This window comes from Gorilla gorilla, chromosome 2, assembly GCF_029281585.2.
Source record: "Gorilla gorilla gorilla isolate KB3781 chromosome 2, NHGRI_mGorGor1-v2.1_pri, whole genome shotgun sequence".
Lineage (NCBI taxonomy): Eukaryota > Metazoa > Chordata > Mammalia > Primates > Hominidae > Gorilla > Gorilla gorilla.
The window spans coordinates 166,981,856-167,002,132 of record NC_086017.1 but is presented as its reverse complement, the minus strand read 5'-3'; the positions used below and the strand labels follow the sequence as shown (position 1 = coordinate 167,002,132).

Genomic DNA, 20,277 nt, shown 5'->3' with positions numbered 1-20,277 from the left:
TATCCTGTGCATTTGAATTTCCTTTGGCATATCACCATATGGGGAGACAGAGGTGAGAAGGGGGAATACAAGTAGTCAGTTTAAAGAAGTGAGGGAGCCGGGCACGGTGGCTCATGCCTGTAATCCCAGCACTTTGGGAGGCCGAGGTGGGTGGATCACCTGAGGTCAGGAGTTCAAGACCAGCCTGACCAACATGGAGAAACCCCGTCTCTACTAAAAATACAAAAATTAGCTGGGGTAGTGGTGCATGCCTATAATCCCAGCTACTTGGGAGGCTGAGGCAGGAGAATCACTTGAACCTGGGAGGTGGAGGTTGCAGTGAGCTGAGATTGTGCCATTGCACTCCAGCCTGGGCAAAAAGAGCGAAACTCAGTCTCAAAAAAAAAAAAAAAAAAAAAAAAAAGGAAGTGTGGGAAAGTATCTATGTTCCATACCTCATGGTTGGAGCTAAAATATGAACCTTTTTTCTCAGCGGTGTCCAGTTGATAGAAAAGAGAGCTTACTTGCTGTGGGTGTATCTGAGTATCTGGATGACATAATGGAAAACATTTCTTGCTTTAGAACTAGACCGGAGTTTGAATGCCATTTCTGGCACTTTCTGGCTTGTGATTCTGTTTCCTTGTATATAAAGTAGGAGTAATAATGCCTATCTTGGAAAGTGATTTTGGGATTTAAATGAGATGTCCTCTGTTTTTTCCCAGATCTTATAATAATGACACTCAGGTGCAAGCTATTGTACCTTTATTGGTTACTAATGAATTGTTACATGCTCTTAATTTCTGCATTCATGAAAGCACTGGACAAGATCTTGCAGCCACTTCAGAATATTTAGTCTGTTTTTTAGGTCTTTACTCGGAAATCATGTTTATGAAACTTGAACATCAGCTTTGATATCTTGATCATACATTTATATACCATGTATGCTTAAGTTTATAAAATACACAAATCAAAATTAACCAAAATATTAATAATGAAATATTTCCATATTTTTGGTAATAATGATAAAATACATAAATCAAAATTAACCAAAATGTTAATAATGAAATATTTCCATGTTTTTGGTAATAATGTTTCTTTATGGTTGTTGGCATAACAGGCTATGGATGTCTCTAGCATCAAAGCAATGTTAATAAGTCTAATAAGACTACTGGCTATCATTTATCAACATTGGTCTGATTTGTGATAATTGTGTTCATAAAACTTCTTAATATATTTCCTGGCCTCTCTGAGCTATTGGCTTTTTCATTCTTCTGCATGTGCGAGAGATGGAAACCCTTTGAATTAGGGCTTTGTGACTGACCCATTGTCACTACTTCCTTCTTTTTATGTATTTTCTCCTCAAAACACAAAGAAATTAGAAATATCCTTGTCTGGGTACTGTGGCTCACACCTGTAATCTCAACATTTTGGGAGGCTGAGGCAAAAGGATCACTTGAGCCTAGGAGGTCAAGGCTGCAGTGAGCCAAGTTTGCACCACTGCACTGCAGCTTGGGTGACAGAGTGAGACCCTGTCTCAAAAAAAGAAAAAAAGAAATAATCTTATCTGCAAACATTGCTGAAACCTGTTTAGTTTCTTCTTCTTTTTTCTCTTGGTATTGGTATCAAGGAATTTAAATTTTAGATGGACTGTGTTTATTAAAATTGGTAGACTATGCTAAACAAATTTACAATTATTTTGCCTAGAAAAATGGAACTACTTAAGTCTTATATAACTGGAAAACTTTTACTTTTTGCTTAACATTAATTGGAATTTTGGTGACAGTGAAAATTATTTTTTTTTCAGGGCTTGTTAAACAACTGTTTTAAAACAGATGATAACCAAAACCCTGCTCAATGAGAATAGTATTGTATGTGAAACTGTAAAGAAGTCATTATTCATCTCATTTTGCAGATGGAATTAAGAATGCAAAAATAGTGGACATGCCAAGTGAATGCTGTTAATAATATGTAAAATTATTTGATTAAACATTTATTACTTAAAAAAAAGTGGACATTAGCCTCACTTATAAGGATAATGTTATTAATACATTGTTGTTCATTCCTTTCGAACCAGATTCCAAAATGCTAGAAATTATGTTAAGATGTTATTTTATACTGGGCGTGGTGGCTCACATCTGTGATCCTGGCTCTTTGGGAGGCCAAGGCAGACAGATCATTTGAGGTCAGGAGTTCGAGACCAGCCTGGCTAACATGGTGAAACCCCGTCTCTACTGAAAATACAAAAATTAGCTGGGTATAGTGGCACACACTCCTGTAATCTCAGCTACTACAGAGGCCGAGGCAGGGGAATCACTTGAACCCGAGAGGTGGAGGTTGCAGTAAGCTGAGATTGCACCACTGCACACCAGCCTGGCAAGAGTGAGACTCCATCTTAAAAAAAAAATATATATATATATATACCTTTATGTAGGCAGTGTAAAATTATGAAAAGAATGTAAGACTCAACTTCAGGAGGTTGAGATTCAAGTTCTGCCTCCGCCTCTGCCTCTTAGTGATTTTTACCTTTGGTAAAGATTTAAGTATTCTGAGTTTCTTTTCCTCATCTGTATTTAATAATAACACATGCTTAGCCTATCCTGTTTGCTATGAGAATCAAATGAGATAACATATAAGAAAGGAATATTTAAATACCAAGGCGAAATTGATCTAAACAAATAATGCTGTCTTTCTGCCTCGTAAGTGAGGTTCAAACTGTAGTGATCACCTTCAGTGAGCACAGCAGCAAGAGCAAGATTCAATCTAAGGAAAAACCCTGACTGAAGAATATTCTAATTGTTTTTGAGAAGAGGTGACTTAGGGTCCTTGATCAGTTGTGCCACATACACCATAAAATAAAAAGTAAAACATCTAAAATGGAGCACAAGTCTAGAATGTTTGAGCTATAATGCAAGGATTTTCTAGCCAAATCTTCTTTTACAGATGAAGAAACTGAGACAGGGTTATCTAATAAGTTTTCTAGTGGCAAACTGAAATGCAATTCTCAGGGTGGTTAATGAGATACAAGTTTTGAAATTAGTTGTACTTATAAGGTGTGAAATCACAATTTTACCACTGACTTAGAATGTAACTTGGACAGCTTGACTTCCCTAATCCTTAGTTTGTTCACCTGTAAATTTGGGCTGGTGAAGTAAAGGATCTATTGGGCTGTTGAAGTAAAGGAGTTGATACATGTAAAATGCTTAGCATATTTTTGTCACGTTGTATGCACTCAGTAAATGATACCTCCATTATTACTATTATTTTTAGCTGCTTAGCAGAATCTTCCAGACCATTATTTACTCCCTCCACTAAATTTGTTCAAGGTGATAGCTAATGGCTCAACTATCTTTCACTGAAACAACCCAGACAGTACTCTTCATGTGTCCTCATTCTGCACCTATGAGTGTGAGCAAATGCCTTTTATATCATAGTATTGAGATGAGAAGGTTATTCTTAAACAGATTGAAAGCATTAGAAAGTTTAAAAATATAAGGTAGAAAATCTGATGTAAATAATCACCTGTTGTCAAATTTAATAAAGAATTGAAAAGGCTTGGGTATATAAGAAATATAACTGATGGACCTTAGGGGATATGAAAATCATTTCCCACCCCTAGCACTTTCCTTGAATAAAGTGACATGATAGGCTTTTGTTCATTCAACTCAGTTGTACACTAAATATAATGTCCCACCACCCCCTGCCTTTTTGGTTGTTGTTGTCACCTATTTTGGGTCTCTACGTTTAAGAGTCAGGACTGTTTTTTTCATTTGCTGTGCCTGGTACAATGCCTTGAATATAATAAAGAGGTACCTAAATGTTGACTTTTTTTGTTTGTTTTTTTTTGTTTTAGACAAGGTCTCACTCTGTTGCCCATGCCAGAGTGCAGTGGTACAATCACACCTCACTGCAGCCTCCACTTCCTGGGCTCAGGTAGTCCTCAGCCTCCCAGGTGGCTGGGACTACAGATGTGCACCACCAAGCCTGGCTAATTTCTTATTTTTTGTAGGGATAGGGTCCCACTATGTTGCCCAGGCTGGTCTTGAATTTCTGAGTTCAAGTAATCCTCCCACCTTGGCCTCCCAAAGTGCTAGGATTACAGGCATGAGCACCTGTACTTGGCTAATTTTTTAAATAACATTTTAATTGAAAGTTATTGTATATAGAATTATTTAGTATCAATGAAATTATGTAATTTTAAAAATTAATTATAGATTTAAAACATTTTCAGATTTCCTTTTTTTCTGGGGAACTGTATTTTTAATAACAACAACACTGGTTGCCCTTCTGAAAAAAGAAAACGAAGTATCAGTAGTAAAAGAAGAAACACAAGGGATCACAGATACTTACAAGCTGCTTTTTGCAATTATAAAAATGCCAGCAGTTCTGACATTTTGCCTTCTGATTCTAACTGCAAAGGTAAGAGATTTATAAAACAAATTTATCATTTTCTTTTAAGTATCAATATCATGGAATACTTACAATGCCTTTTTCATATCACAGGTCCCTTTCCACTACCATTAGAATGTAACAATGAAAAACAATATTTTCTGTTTATTAAATGTATTTGAAAAGATATAATGATATGAACTTTAATTTTAAAGTAAGCTAAATGTCTTGGAGTATTGTAAAGAATTATGTCCATTGGAGAACTGTTAGTAAATGTGAACCTTAATGATATTAATGCTTGGAATGGAGATTAATATCTTTAAAAATAAATAGCTCTGTCTTCTTATAATGAGTATACATTTAATGTTGTAGTAATACAATTATTTACTTAGAGTGTGATGTAAAAAGATATAGGGCCAGGTGTGGTGGCTCACGCCTGTAATCCCAGCACTTTGGGAGGCCGAGGCAGGTGGATTACCTGAGGTCAGGAGTTCAAGACCAGCCTGGCTAACATGGTGAAACCTTGTCTCTACTAAAAATACAAGAATCAGCCGGGCATGGTGGCATGTGCCTTTAGTCCCAGCTACTTGGGAGACTGAGGCAGGAGAATCACTTGAACCCAGGATGTAGAGGTTGCAGTGAGCCGAGATAGCACCACGGCACTCTAGCTGGAGCGACAGAGCGAGACTCTGTCTCAAAATAATAAATAAATAAATAAATAAAAAGATACAGAAGTATATGAGTATTAGAAGTCAATTTTTTAAAAATCCATTGAATTATTTAAGTACTGAAAGGAAAATTATAAGAGAAATGGGGATTACTGGTGACTTTTATTCTATATTAAGGTGTCTCAATTTTATAGTTCTAAAAATATTTTTAACATGTTAGGCTAGAATAAGGTAAGTATATTTTGTTACAGTGAACTATTGCTAGTGTTGGAGTTAATATTTCTGAAATCTGCAATCTTATAGGATTTTCATTTTATATACTTAAATCTATGTATATAAACACTTTGCACCTATCTTTTGACAGTTTTGAAGGAACCATTAGCCTCATTGTTTTCATTTTAAATAGTGAGTGTTTTTTCCTCTTAATGATAGAAAGAAGGCCAGATGTGCTGGCTCATGCCTGTGATCCCAGCACTTTGAGAAGCCAAGGCAGGAGGATCTCTTGAGCTCAGGAGTTCAAGACCAGTCTGAATATGGCAAAACAAAAAATAAAAAAACTATCTGGGTATGGTGGCATGTGCCTGGAGTGCTAGCTACTTGGGAAGCTGAAGTAGGAAGACAGCTTGAGCCTGGGAGGTGGAGTTTGCAGTGAGCCATGGCTATGCCTCTGCACTCCAGCCTGGGCAACAGAGCCAGGGGTCTGTTTTTCTCTTGAGACAGGGGTCTCAAGAAAAAAAAAAAGAATGGAAAGTTCAGAAAATATGAAAAGTTCAAGGAGCATAACAATATATATATATATATTTTGAGACAAAGTCTCGCTCTGTCGCCCAGGCTGGGAGCAGTGGCACAATCTCAGCTCACTGCAACCTCTGCCTCCTGGGTTCAAGCGATTCTCCTGCCTCAGTCTCACGGGCAGCTGGGACCACAGTGTGCGCCACCATGCCCAGCTAATTTTTTGTATTTGTTTATTTTGAGATGGAGTTTCACTCTTATTGCCCAGGCTGGAGTGCAATGGCCCTATCTCGGCTTACTGCAACCTCCACCTCCCAGGTTCAAGCAGTTCTCCTGCCTCAGCCTCCCAAGTAGCTGGGATTACAGGCACATGCCACCAGGCCCAGCTAATTTTGTATTTTTAGTAGAGATGGGGTTTCTCCATATAGGTCAGGCTGGTCTTGAACTCCTGACCTCAGGTGATCTGCCCTTGGCCTCCCAAAGTGCTGGGATTACAGGCATGAGCCACCGCGCCTGGCAATTTTTTTGTATTGTTAATGAAGACAGGGTTTCACCCTGTTGACCAGGCCGTTCTTGAACTCCTGACCTCAGGTGATCCACCCACCTGGCCAAACAATATTATCTAATTATATGATTTAATAATTTTTCATTTAAGATAAACAGTATTTGCTGGATGTGGTGGCTCACGCCTTTAATCCCAGCACTTTGGGAGGCCAAGGTGGGCTGATCACTTGAGGCCAGGAGTTTGAGACCAGCCTGGCCAACATGGTGAAACCCTGTCTTTACTAAAAATACAAAAATTAGCTGGGTGTGGTGCCAGGCGCCTGTAAGCCCAGCTACTCGGGAGGATGAGGCAGGAGAATCACTGGAACCCGGTAGGCGGAGGTTGCAGTGAGCCGAGATCGCGCACTGCACTCCAGCCTGGGTGACAGAGTGAGACTCCATCCCCAAAATAAATAAATAAATTAATTTAAAAAAAACAGTATTGACCTTCTTGGTATATTTCCTTTGAACCTCCCTTTTTTCCCTATATATGTGTGAGCATGTATGTGTGTATACGTATACTTCATATATTTATTTACTCATATACTTTATTTTATTTTATTTTGAGACTGAGTCTCACTCTGTTGCCTAGGCTGGAGTACAGTGGCATGATCTCTGCTCACTGCAACCTCTGCCTCCCTTGTTCAAACAATTCTGCCTCAGCCTCCCGAGTAGCTGGGATTACAGGCACACACCATCATACCCAGCTAAGTTTTGTATTCTTAGAAGAGACGGGGTTTCACTATGTCGGCCAGGCTGGTCTCAAACTCCTGACCTCAAGTGATCCACCTGCCTAGACTCCCGAAGTGCTGGGATTACAGGTGTGAGCCACCATGCCCGGCCTATTTATTTATTTACTTTAAAAGTGAAATTGAATCATATATAATTTTTTATCTTCTCTTTGTCTTATACCAAACATTTCTATAGCATTACATATTTGAAAACATACTTGTTAGTAGCTACATGATATAGTTAGTGTGTAAATTTAAATTTTCCATAATCTCATTTTTCTGTTGTCTATTTTGCTTATGTTTTTAAATTATAAAAATGCACTAGCAAATATTTTTGTGCATAAGTCTGTGATTTTCTGGATATTTCCTTCCAGTAGACTTTTTTTTTTTTTTTTTTTTTTTTTTTGAGACAGAGTCTCGCTTTGTTGCCCAGGCTGGAGTGAAATGGTTAATTTTTTTTTTTTTTTTGAGGTGGAGTTTCACTTGTTTCCCAGGCTGAAGTGCAATGGCATGATCTTGGCTCACTGCATCCTCTGCCTCCTGGATTCAAGCAATTCTCCTGCCTCAGCCTCCTGAGTAGCTGGGACTACAGGCATGTACCACCATGCCTGGCTAATTATTTTTATTTTCATTTTTATTTTTGGTAGAGACGGGGTTTCTCCATGTTGATCAGGCTGGTGTCAAACTCCTGACTTCAGGTGATCTGCCCGTCTCGGCCTCCCAAAGTGCTGGGATTACAGGTGTGAGCCACTGCGCCTGGCCTAATTTTTGTATTTTTAGTAGAGACAGAGTTTCACCATGTTGGCCAGGCTAGTCTTGAACTACTGACCTCAGGTGATCTGTTCACCTCAGCCTCCCAAAGTGCTAGGATTACAGGCGTGAGCCACCGCGCCCGGCCTATTTTTTATTTTTTTTAAGATGAGGTCTTGCTCTGTCGTCTAGGCTGGAGTGCTGTGGCATGGTCATAACTCAGTGTAATCTCAAACTCCTGTGCTTAAGCCACACTCCCACCTCAGCCTCTCAAGTAGTTAGAACTATAGCTGCTTGCCACCTCACCCAGCTAATTTTTTTTTTTTTTTTTTTGAGACAGAGTCTCTCTCTGTTGCCCAAGCTGGAGTGCAGTGGTGGGATCTCTGCTCACTGCAACCTCCTCCTCCCGGGTTCAAGCGATTCTCCTGCCTCAGCCTCCGGAGTAGCTGGGATTACAGGTGTGCACCACCACACCCGGCTAATTTTTGTATTTTTGGTAGAGACAGGGTTTTACCATTTTGGTCAGGCTGGTCTCCTGAGCTCAGGCAATCTGCCCGCCTTGGCCTCCCAAAGTGCTGGGATTATAGGCGTGAGCCACCACGCCTGACCCACCCAGCTAATTTTTAAATTTTCTGTAGAGATGGGGGTCTCATTTTGCTATACAGGCTGGCCAATAGATTTTTTTTTTTAAGATTTTTTTTTTGAGATGGATTTTTGCTCTTGTTGCCCAGGCTGGAGTGCAATGGCATGATCTCAGCTCACCACAACCTCTGCCTCCGGGGTTCAAGAGATTCTCCTGCCTCAGCCTCCCAAGTAGCTGGGATTACAGGCATGCACCACCATGCCCGGCTAATTTTGTATTTTTAGTAGGGACAGGGTTTCTCCATGTTTGTCAGGCTAGTCTCGAACTCCCGACCTCAGGTGATCCGCCCACCTCGGCCTTCCCAAAGTGCTGGGATTACAGGTGTAAGCCACTGCACCTGGCCAGCCAATAGATTATTAAGCAGGCAATTAGTGGGTCAATGAATGTAATATGATTGCTGAATTGCTTTTCAAAAGGTTATACTAATTTATACTGTCTCCAGCAATATATAAGGAGGTACTTCAATTACAAAGTCTATAATACTGTTTTCTTCTTTTAAACTTCCCCCCTAATAACATCTCTCCTAACTTTTAATACTACAGATTAATTTTCTTTCCTTTTGAATTATATATTAATGGACTATACAATATATATTTTTATGTTTGATGCATATGCTCTTTTGCTTAATATTATATTTGTGGAATTTATCCATATTTTTATTTATAGCAAAAGTTTGTTTATCTCATTACTGTATAGTATTCCATTGTATGGATATGCCACGATTTATCCATTCTATCAACAGATTTTTAGAGCTATTATGTGTAGTGTTTCTACAAACATTCACATACGTGACTTTTGGTGAAGATAGGTGCACATTTCTGATTGATAAATATATAGGAATAGAATTGCTGGTTCATAGAAGATGCATAGTATTTTGTACTGCCAAATAGTTTTCCAAAGTGGTTGTTCCAATTTTCCCTACCACCAGCAGTGTAAGAGAGTTCTGATTTTAAGGAGTTTCACATCCTTCAAAACACATATATTATCTTTTTTTTTTTTTTTTTTTTTTTTGAAACGGAGTCTCGCTCTGTCCCCCAGGCTGGAGTGCAGTGGCGCGATCTCGGCTCACTGCAAGCTCTGCCTCCTGGGTTCACACCATTCTCCTGCCTCAGCCTCCCAAGTAGCTGGGACTACAGGCGCCCACCACCACGCCCAGCTAATTTTGTGTATTTTTAGTAGAGACAGGGTTTCACCTAGCCAGGATGGTCTCGATCTCCTGACCTTGTGATCCACCCGCCTTGGCCTCCCAAAGTGCTAGGATTACAGGCGTGAGCCACTGCACCTGGTGTATATCATCTTTTTAATTTTAGCCTTTCTGGTGGTTGTGTAATGGCATCTTGTTATTGCCATAATTTGAATTTCCCTAATGACAAAAGAAATTGAGCATCTTTTCATGTGATTATTGACCATTTGAATATCCAAAGTTGCCCTTTTCTTTAAATTTGTAAAGTTGTTGTTTCTGTTTAGATTTCGTTGTTTGAGATGAGGTCTCTGTCACCTAGGCTGGAGTGCAGTGGCACCATCACAACTCATTGCAGCCCTGACCTCCTGGGCTCAAGTGATCCTCCAACCTCAGTCGCCCAAGTACAGGCATATGCCACCACCACACCCAGTAAATTAAAAAAATATTTTGTAGAAAAGAGTTCTTACTATGATGCCCAGACTGGTCTTGAGCTTCTGGGCTGAAGCAATCCTCCTGCCTCATCCTCCCAAAGTGCTGTGCTTACAGGCATGAGCCACTGTGCCAGACCAAACTTTTTAAAATATATTTTGAATTTGAGTCTTTTATTAGATATGTGTATTACAAATATCTCCTACTATATAACTTTTAAGACTTTTTTTAACATTTTAAGATTAAACATTAAAGTCAGTTTGTATGTCTTATTTTTACAAAGGGAATGAGTAAAATGTAAGTGAAATTATTTTCTGGACTTAAGTGAAATATATGTTACCTTTAATTTTTTTTATGGTGAAATTTTCTTTGGCTCTATTCCAAGAAGTTACCGTGTATACTATTTATAATTTTTCTTTCTTTCTTTCTTTCCTTTTTTTTTTTTTTTTTTTTTTTTTTTTTGACAGAGTCTCACTCTGTCACCAGGCTGGAGTGCAGTGGCGTGATCTTGGCTCACTGCAACTTCCACCTCCCAGGTTCAAGCAATTCTGCTGCCTCAGCCTCCTGAGTAGCTGGGACTACAGGCGTATGCCACCACACCTGGCTAGTTTTTGTATTTTTAGTAGAGATGGGGTTTCACCATGTTGGCCAGGATGGTCTCAAATCTCCTGACCTCGTGATCCGCCCACCTTGGCCTCCCAAAGTGCTGGAATTACAAGCATGAGCCACCGTGTCTGGCCTTATAATTTCTTTTTTTAAAAAAAAATTTGTGTGATATTGAAGTGGCCTCGTGGTCTAGGGTAGTACCTGAGGTTTGCTGTCTCACAGCCACAGAGATCAAGGACGTGGACACACAAAGAGTGAGGTTAACAGCAGAAGTTTAGTAGGTGAGAGAGAGAATAGCTCTGTGCTACAGAGAGGTGTCCTGGAAAAATGTGTTGCCAGATCTGTGGTGAAATGCAAGGGGTTTTTTAGATGAGCTAGTGGGGAGGCAGTGTCTGATTTAAATAGGGCATGAAAAACCGGTAAGGTCCAGGTGCACCATTTATATAGGGCATGAATTTCTGGCAGCCCCCACCCTAATTTTTTATCATGCAGGCAGGTTCTCTGCCTGAGCTGCAGCATGTTGCCCATTTTTTTACTGTACACATGCAACAAAAAAGAGAAGGTGGAGCTTTCATGGTGGACATGCCTGGCTCCCAGGTAGCCCTTTTCTGTTGGTTCAGCTGCTGGCATTCCCCCGTGCAAGCTTCCAGCTTGCTTATCTATGTTTGCAACTCAAGTTTTTCAGGCTGCTCTTTGTTAGAAAAGAAATGATTTTGGGGGCCGCTTTTTGTTAGAAGGGAAGCTCTGCCGAGGTCTCTTTTGCCCTCACTATCTGCCTAAATAATTTCTTTCTGCCTACTGTATCAATATAACTTCACACTTTTTGAAAATGTATTAGTAGAACTCCTTTATATCCTTTATCCAGATTATCTAATTATTAACATTTAGCTACACTTTCCTTATTCTGTAGATTTTCTCTTTCTATGTATATCCGTTACATATGTCTTCTGAAATACTTTAGAGTAATTTGTACACATTATGCACTTTTATCCATAAGTACCTTAAGTATGTATTTCCTAAGAACAAGTTTTTTGCTTACAAAACCACAACTCAATATTGGGAAATTTTAAATTGATATAATATTATTATCTAATTATAGTCCATATCCAAATTTTACACAATAACCGTCCTTATAACTTTACTTTTTTTCTTGTTGGGGATCTAATCTAGGATCACACATTGCATTCAGTTGGTATGACCTTTCATTGTCCTTAATATCCTTGACATTTTTGAAGAATACAGGCCAATTATGCTGTAGAATGGGCTTCTAGTTACATTTCTCTCATGTTTCTTCTTGTTTGGTTTGAGGTTATTCAGGTATATAAGACAGGAAGATCAAAGAAGTAATGTTTTGATGTCTGCAGGGAATTATACTGAAAGCCATATCATGTCTCTTTATCCCTTTAACTGCTGTTTTTAACTTTAATTGCTTTGCTAATCTATTGTAAAAGTACTATTTTTTCTTTTGTAATTAAAAACTGACTCATGGGGAGATACTTTGAAGCTATCTAAATAATCTTAATTTAATTCTTACTCTTTTTTATGCTGTTTTTAAGAATTAATCTAACTATACTTTATCCCTTTCATTTTATTCAATCTCTCAGATACGTTTTCCCACAATTACTTTTGAAACATTAGATGAACTTAGGAAATTTTATTATGGTCAGTCAGAAATCATTAAAAATGTATATGTATATTGGCAGTTATGCTTCATTTTAACCAGATTGATTTGGGTCAATTAAAGGCTTAAGTTCTTTTAAACCTAAAACTTTCAAATTGGTAAATTTGGATTTTTGACCCCATTTACTATAACACATTGGACTTTTTGAAGTGGAAATTTAGTTGTATTTATAGCCATCTACCATCCCTACCAGTACTGAATTTTCAGTTGTTTTCACTTAATATTATTAGAAAACCATAAGGCAAAATGTACCTCGTATAACTTGATTGTTGTACCAGGTATAATAATATGATGCTCACTTGTAACTGTCATGGGTCAGTAATAAAATTGAGGTTCTTGAAGAACTTACATATGCATGGAGGAAAATATTTCATAAGTCACGAATTAAAATACTTTTTTGTTTTTATATTGCAGATTGGTTTTTCAGCAGCAGATGCTGTAACAGGACTGAAATTGGTAGAAGAGGGAGTACCCAAAGAACAGTTAGCCTTATTGGCAGTTCCAATGGTTCCTTTGCAGATAATACTGCCTCTGATTATCAGCAAATACACTGCAGGTCCCCAGCCATTAAACACATTTTACAAAGCCATGCCCTACAGGTAAAAATGAAATAAAACCTTACTAAATAAGAAAGGGTAAAATGAGGCACATTCATCAATACGACTAATATCTGAGTGTAGAATTATATATATGGGAAAAGATTTGAAAAGCATCTTTTTTCAATATTATTTATATGCACTTTTATCTTTTTAACCTCCTAACAGGTTTAGATACAGCTTCTTTCATATGGTAGGCACACAGATTTCTGTTTTTGTTGTTGTTGTTATTTAAGCTAAAATGGAAGTCAACTCAATGTTTCTTTCTCTATAGATTATTGCTTGGGTTAGAATATGCCCTACTGGTTTGGTGGACTCCTAAAGTAGAACATCAAGGGGGATTCCCTATATATTACTATATCGTAGTCCTGCTGAGTTATGCTTTACATCAGGTAAGCTTGCAGTGGTTTTCTCAGGAAATAAACTGTTCTGTGTAAAATAAAGAAGACAGCTTTCTACAGTTGTCTTAAAATAATGATAATAAATTTTAAGCATGAATCTGACACTGAAGAAATTATTGATGGTGGGCTTTAAACTTTATGACTTTTCACTTAATGAGTTCTGCTGTTCATAGAAAGAGACTTTCTTTTTTTTTTTTCCCCCAAGATGAAGTCTGGCTCTGTCACCCAGGCTGGAGTGCAGTGGTGCAGTCTCGGCTCACTGCAACCTCCACCTCCCAGGTTCAAGCATTTCTCCTGCCTCAGCCTCCTGAGTAGCTAGGATTACAGGCACGTGCCACCACGCCTGGCTAATTTTTGTATTTTTAGTAGAGATAGGGTTCCACTATATTGGCCAGGCTGGTCTTGACTCCTGACTTTGTGATCCACCTGTCTCAGCCTCCCAAAGTGCTGGGAATGCAGGTGCAAGCCACTGCGCCCGGCTGAAAGAGACTTTCTTATTCATTCATTCATTAAAAAAAAAATTATTCAACAAGTATTTGTTACATTTTAGAATTGATTCCAAAGCCAGCAAATTCTACTCTTGCTAAATATTTCTCAGTTTATCCCTAGGTTTCAGTTCATTCTTTCTTGAATTCCTAATATCTTTTCTTTCTGAAAGTATTGAGAAATAGTAGTGGTCTTAGTTTCTGGCTTAGCTTCTGCTTCTTTTTTTTTTTTTTTTTTTTTTTTTGAGACAGAGTCTGGCTTGGTTGCCCACTGCCCACACCCGGCTAATTATCTGTATTTTTAGTAGAGACAGAGTTTCACCATATTGGCCAGGCTAGTCTTGAATTCCTGACCTCAAGTGATCCGCCCACCTCGGCCTCCCAAAGTGCTGGGATTACAGGCATGAGCCACCATGCCCGGCTCTGGCTTAGCTTCTGTATTGAAAGTTTTGACTTATTCTTTATGATTTTGAAAGCTGTGTCAAGCTGCTTTTTCTTTCTTTGTTAAATATGTTTGTAATCCTTAAAAGAAGGAATCCCCACTTTGCTCTAGCCTAAGCTACTGTTGCAGAATGAGATTTTTTTTTTTTGAGACAGAGTTTCGTTCTTGTTGCCCAGGCTGGAGTGCAATGGCACGATCTCGGGTTACCGCAACCTCCGCCTCCAGGGTTTAAGCAATTCTCCTGCCTCAGCCTCCAAGTAGCTGGGATTACAGGCATGCACCATCATGCTCGGCTCATTTTGTATTTTTTTAGTAGAGACGGGGTTTCTCCATGTTGGTTAGGCTGTTCTAGAACTCCCAACCTCAGGTGATCCACCCGCCTCAGCCTCCCAGAGTGCTGGGATTACAGGCATGAGCCACCGCGCCTGGCCCAGAATGAGATTTTTTTGTTCTGGATGCAAGTGATTCAAGTAAATGGCAAAGGCCCAGAAGTAACCTTTGGGACTTAACGGCAGTTATTGCTAATGCGTATTTCTGAGTCACTTTGGATTTTTCTAGCTTATATCCTTTGAAAGTTATATTTGCTAATGTATGAATTAATTTTTAACTGAAACCTAAAAATATGACTACCAGGTAATCTCAGTAGTTTTGTGCATACAGTAAATCATTTAGGAGAAATCTGTAGTGGATCCTGTCAGACTAAATTCTAGGCTTATAAAATTATTGAGGCCAAACTGTCAAATATAATTTTTTTTTCTGTTTTGCACATGCTTAGTTAAGGCTAGATATGTAATAGAAAGTTAAAGAAGTACTTTAACTAGTCAATGCCTCAGTATTTCTGTTGGTATGTTATAGCCCAAAAAAAGTATTTATTTAGCTTTGGATTTCATTTGAGAATTTCCTGAAGTGTAGTCACTGAAACTCAGATAACCAGATGCTTTATGGGGGAAAAAAGGTACAAGGCCAAGTAAATTCGAGAAATGATGTATGACATAAGCCTTCTATAAGTAGTGCCTTAATGATTCCTTCAACAAATTTTTTTTTTTTTGTTTTTTTTTTTTGAGACAGAGTCTCACTCTGTTGCTCAGGCTGGAGTGCAGTGGCACAATCTTGGCTCACTGTGATACCTCCGCCTCCCAGGTTCAAGTGATTCTCCTGCCTCAGCCTCCCAAGTAGCTGGAATTACAGATGAGCACCACCTCACCCAGCTGATTTTTGTATTTTTAGTAGAGACGGGTTTTACCACATTGGCCAGGCTGGTCTTGAACTCCTGACCTCAGGTGATCCGCCCGCCTCGGCCTTCCAAAGTGCTGTGATTATAGGTGTGAGCCACCGCAGCCAGCTTCTTCAACAAATATTAAGTGAACACCTATTCCCTGCCAGAAACCATTCTGAGTACTGAAATATAACTTAATAAATCATGCCAAAATCCCTGCCCTCAAGGAGTTTATGTTGTAAATATTTCAAAAGGCATACAATGAAAGGAACCTTTTCAATTTTGTGTAAGTTAGTGTCTTTCAGTCTTATTTGACTTTGAAACTCCTTTTTCTGTGAACACCCCCAAAAACACTATTCAAAGGAATACCATTATTGAAACACAGTTTGTTTCCATCTTTCTAAATTAAAGGTTAATTCTTGCCTTTTAAGTACTTTTTGCCTCTTAAGGATGTTTTTCTCCAGTTTGTCACATAAATTTTGAAATACTTTTCTTGTGTATATGTAGGAGAAAAATATATATATTCCTATTTCTTTAAATATTTGAGTATTTATATATGTAATAAATACATACATATAAATATGTATATATACACATGCAATATATGATACATATTTAGGTACAGTACAAATATGAGGTTTTGCATTTTGCTGTATGCATTATGTATCCTTTAATGCCACCTCATCTAACATTTTCTCTGTGGAGTCTTTCTTGACTACTTGTGGTAGAATTAATCTCTCATTTATATTTATGCCCCAGTAACACAATGTGTGCGCTTCTATTTACAGTACTTCCTGTATTTGTAATTATTTATTCCCCATTTTCCAGCCTAGAATAAACTCTTCAATGTCACAGAAGGACCAAGGTCACATCTTTGTATTGCTGGGATCTTTTTTTAAATTTTTTTATTTTTATTTATTTATTTTTTTTGAGACTGAGTCTCCCTCTGTCGCCCAGGCTGGAGTGCAGTGGTGCGATCTCGGCTCACTGCAAGCTCCGCCTCCCGGGTTCACACCATTCTCCTGCCTCAGCCTCCTTTTGCTGCGACTACAGGCGCCTGCCACCACATCCGGCTTTTTTTTTTTTTTTTTTTTTTTTTGTATTTTTTAGTAGAGACAGGGGGGTGGGGGGGTTCACCGTGTTAGCCAGGATGGTCTCGATCTCCTGACCTCGTGATCCGCCCGCCTTGGCCTCCCAAAGTGCTGGAATTACAGGCATGAGCCACTGCGCCCGGCCTGTATTGCTGTGATCTTAAAGCCTGGCCTATAGTAGGTGCTTGATAAGTATTTGTTGAATTGAGTTCAATAAATACCATGAAAATTAATTTCAGGTTTATGATTTTGATGTTCTTAATTTAGACTGTAGCTTTATAAGCTTTATAATCATACTAAAGATGTTTTACATTTTTCCGTAGGTTACAGTGTACAGCATGTATGTTTCTATAATGGCTTTCAATGCAAAGGTTAGTGATCCACTTATTGGAGGAACATACATGACCCTTTTAAATACCGTGTCCAATCTGGGAGGAAACTGGCCTTCTACAGTAGCTCTTTGGCTTGTAGATCCCCTCACAGTAAAAGAGTGTGTAGGAGCATCAAACCAGAATTGTCGAACACCTGATGCTGTTGAGGTAAGTATGTTTTAATTTTAGATAACATTAAGCTAATACTAAGATATTAATATCTTTGTTTTGTCTCTAGAAGTACTATATCTTTTTTAAAAATCATATCTGTCCATAGGTTCTGGTTTAGAAATCTACATATATATTTTCTTTCACATCAAGGCTGAGGGTTATAATTATTCAAATCAGCAAGACTAGTTCCCTTAAAGGCGTTTCTTAGCAAAGGAGAGGCGATCTCTCTTTCCCCCACTTTGACGATCACTGCCCTACACAGCAGGCACTATCTAAATGCATAATTAATAGCTTAAGTTTTGTAGTGATAGAAAAAGGGAATGTCCATTGGCTATTCCTATAACAGTTATAACTAAACCTGTATAGTGAGTGGTTTGTTGATAAATTCTTTCAAAGTGACATTAGTCTACTTCTAGAGTAGATGGACTGGAAATTTCTTCACATTTCCGAATGTGAAAGCTGCATCGTGAAAACAGTTAATCGGGCCAGGTGCAGTGGCTCACGCCTGTGTTCTTAGCACTTTGGGAGGCTAAGGCGGGTGCATTGCCTGAGCTCAGGAGTTTGACACCAGCCTGGGCAACACGGTGAAACCCCATCTCTACTAAAATACAAAAAATTAGCCGGGCGGGGTGGTGTGTGCCTGTAGTCCCAACTACTCAGGAGGCTGAGACAGGAGAATTGCTAGAACTGGGAGGCGGAGGTTGCAGTGAGCTGAGATCGCGCCCCTGTACTCCAGCCTGGGCGACAGAACAAGACTCCGTCTCTAAAAAAAAAAAAAAAAAAAAAAAAACATATTCGGCTGGGTATGGTGGCTCACACCCGTAATTCCAGCATTTTGAGAGGCTGAAGCAGGCAGATTGCTTGAGCCCAGGAGTTCAAGACCACCCTGGGCCACATGGTGAAGCACCATCTCTACAAAAAATATAGAAATTAATGGGGCATGGTGGTGCACGCCTGTGGTCTTAGCTACTCACAAGGCTGAGGTGGGAGGATTGCTTGAGCCCAGGAGCCAGAGACTGCAGTGAGCCATTATCACACCACTGCATTTCAGCCGGGGCCACAAGTGAGACCGTGTCTCAAAAAAGAAAATGAGTATTGTTTACAGCAAGAACTGAAAATTGTTTTTAATCCTGTTAGTAGCATTAGAGAGATTAAGATACATTAACATATTTTGTCATTGGAATTCAGTGAAATACTGAAATGTTTTAAGAAAAATATATTTTTATTCTTTATAAAGTAGAAGCATGTTAATTGCTAAATACTTTCATTTTGAAATTGTGGAGTATTTATTATAGTTTTATTTTTACAGCTTTGCAAAAAACTGGGTGGCTCATGTGTTACAGCCCTGGATGGTTATTATGTGGAGTCCATTATTTGTGTTTTCATTGGATTTGGTTGGTGGTTCTTTCTTGGTCCAAAATTTAAAAAGTTACAGGATGAAGGATCATCTTCGTGGAAATGCAAAAGGAGCAATTAATATATATGCTACTGGACATTCTAGCAAGGTAATTGTAGTTTAGTTTTAATTTGGAGAGCAATGATAATCAGTGCACAGGAGTATAAAATATTATTTTAAACAGCGAAATTAATAATATAAAATGCCAAATGGTTGAAAAAATAGAAACCTTTCTGTATATTTGATCATATTTTTTTTTTTTGCCTTGTCAATGTATTTAAAGTTTACTTAAGGTCAGGAAATTCTAAAACAACTTTTCTGGCTTTGTTATTTGATGTATTTCTTTTAAATTTACTGACCAAAGCATGTTTTAAGCTGCAATGCAGTAGTCATGGGTGGTAACCATGTAGTCAGGTATTGTTATTAGTACCTATCACTGCTGAGCTGTATTTAAAATTTTGGTACAATATATAAAATGGAGAAGAGCTTGATATTCAGGTACTAACCACAACTAGTCTGACATTGTTGGCAGTTAAAATCTTATTTTGAATTGTAAATTAGTTAAATTTTATGCGGAATTTGCTGAGAAAAGAATATAGACTACTGAAATGTCATTTTAGTTATTTTTCTTATGACCACATTGTACAAATGAATCTGTGTTAAAAAGACTATTTTAAATGTATTTCCTGCTTTTGTAAGCATTAAAGATTTATAAGAAAATTATTCAAACTATTTTTTTATAAAATGAAAGTTATGATTTTTAAACTTATTGATTCCTCTTGCCCCTACCCCCTCTTTTTGGAAGATATTTTGATTCCTTATAAACTTTTACCCTAAGCTTATATATGTTTTCTGTCACAAGTGCTTCATGGCACACAGACAGCCAATGGAGGGGATCAAATTCAGTGTTGTATGTATGTTTATGGCAACGTTTTGAAAATAAAAATTAAATGTTTTTCTTCAAGTAGTTTTTTTTTAATTGCTGAGAGGAAAAAAAACAGTAAAGCTTTCTGATTAAGTAAAATTTAAATGGGCAGTACCATAATTTAAAAAACTAATACTTTAAAGAGAAAGACAAAGATATTTTGTGCCTTTGACAAATTAAATCTAATAGTGGAAAAATGTGTCTTAATTAAGCACTTTACTAGTGAAAAAGATCTCACAATTTATGCCAAATCAGGTACTGTATTTTCATGTATTAACACATAACCTTTTGTTTGAATACTATAGTTTTCAGTGGACAGTTGCTATTCCAAGAAAATTAAGCTTTTGAGTACTTTAGCAATTCCCAGCATATTACATACACCCAGTGATAAGGTTATTTGCATGTTTTGTGTTATGTATTACTCTGACTCTTTAGAGATTATATAAATCCTCCAAAAGTTAGATGAAACAAGATAGTACATTATGAGTCTTAATTTTATCATTGTGGAAAAATGTGTACTAACTCCTGATTTTGTTAATTTTATAACATAGGTTGAATTTTAGAGTGGGGTTTTTATAAGTAATGGAGGATAAAATGGGTGGGAGAAAATGGCACACAGCACCTGAAGAAAGACGGGGCAGTGACCTCTAGAACTCATGCATTGCCATTGGAAAGCCTGTGTTGGGCATCGATGTCAGATCCTGAAGAATCACCTGGAAAAAAATCCCATCCTAGAGGCAAGGAGGCTACACCAAACCATATACTACAGTACTTTGTCACATGGTTGTCCATTATCATGTATTAGAGTCTAAATGATTACTTGAATAAAGAAAAAAAACCACTTAACTCTTA

The 20,277-nt window shown here is 38.1% G+C and overlaps 1 protein-coding gene across 4 annotated transcripts in view; it reads left to right on the top strand.

Annotated features, from left to right (window-relative positions):
- Positions 1–20,277, top strand: part of SLC33A1 (solute carrier family 33 member 1) — a 27,840-nt gene extending 7,563 nt beyond the window's left edge. Inside the window, exons 2-7 of one of the 4 annotated variants that reach the window (XM_019024696.3) lie at positions 4,208–4,395; positions 12,746–12,930; positions 13,202–13,319; positions 16,886–17,101; positions 18,414–18,609; positions 19,977–20,277. In XM_019024696.3, coding sequence (XP_018880241.2) covers positions 4,208–4,395; positions 12,746–12,930; positions 13,202–13,319; positions 16,886–17,101; positions 18,414–18,581 — 875 coding nt within the window. In that variant the 3' untranslated portion in view covers positions 18,582–18,609; positions 19,977–20,277. Of the gene's footprint in view, positions 1–4,207; positions 4,396–12,745; positions 12,931–13,201; positions 13,320–16,885; positions 17,102–18,413 lie in introns of all 4 variants that reach the window. The other 3 variants (XM_055381882.2, XM_031009702.3, XM_055381880.2) reach the window with 3 other exon arrangements.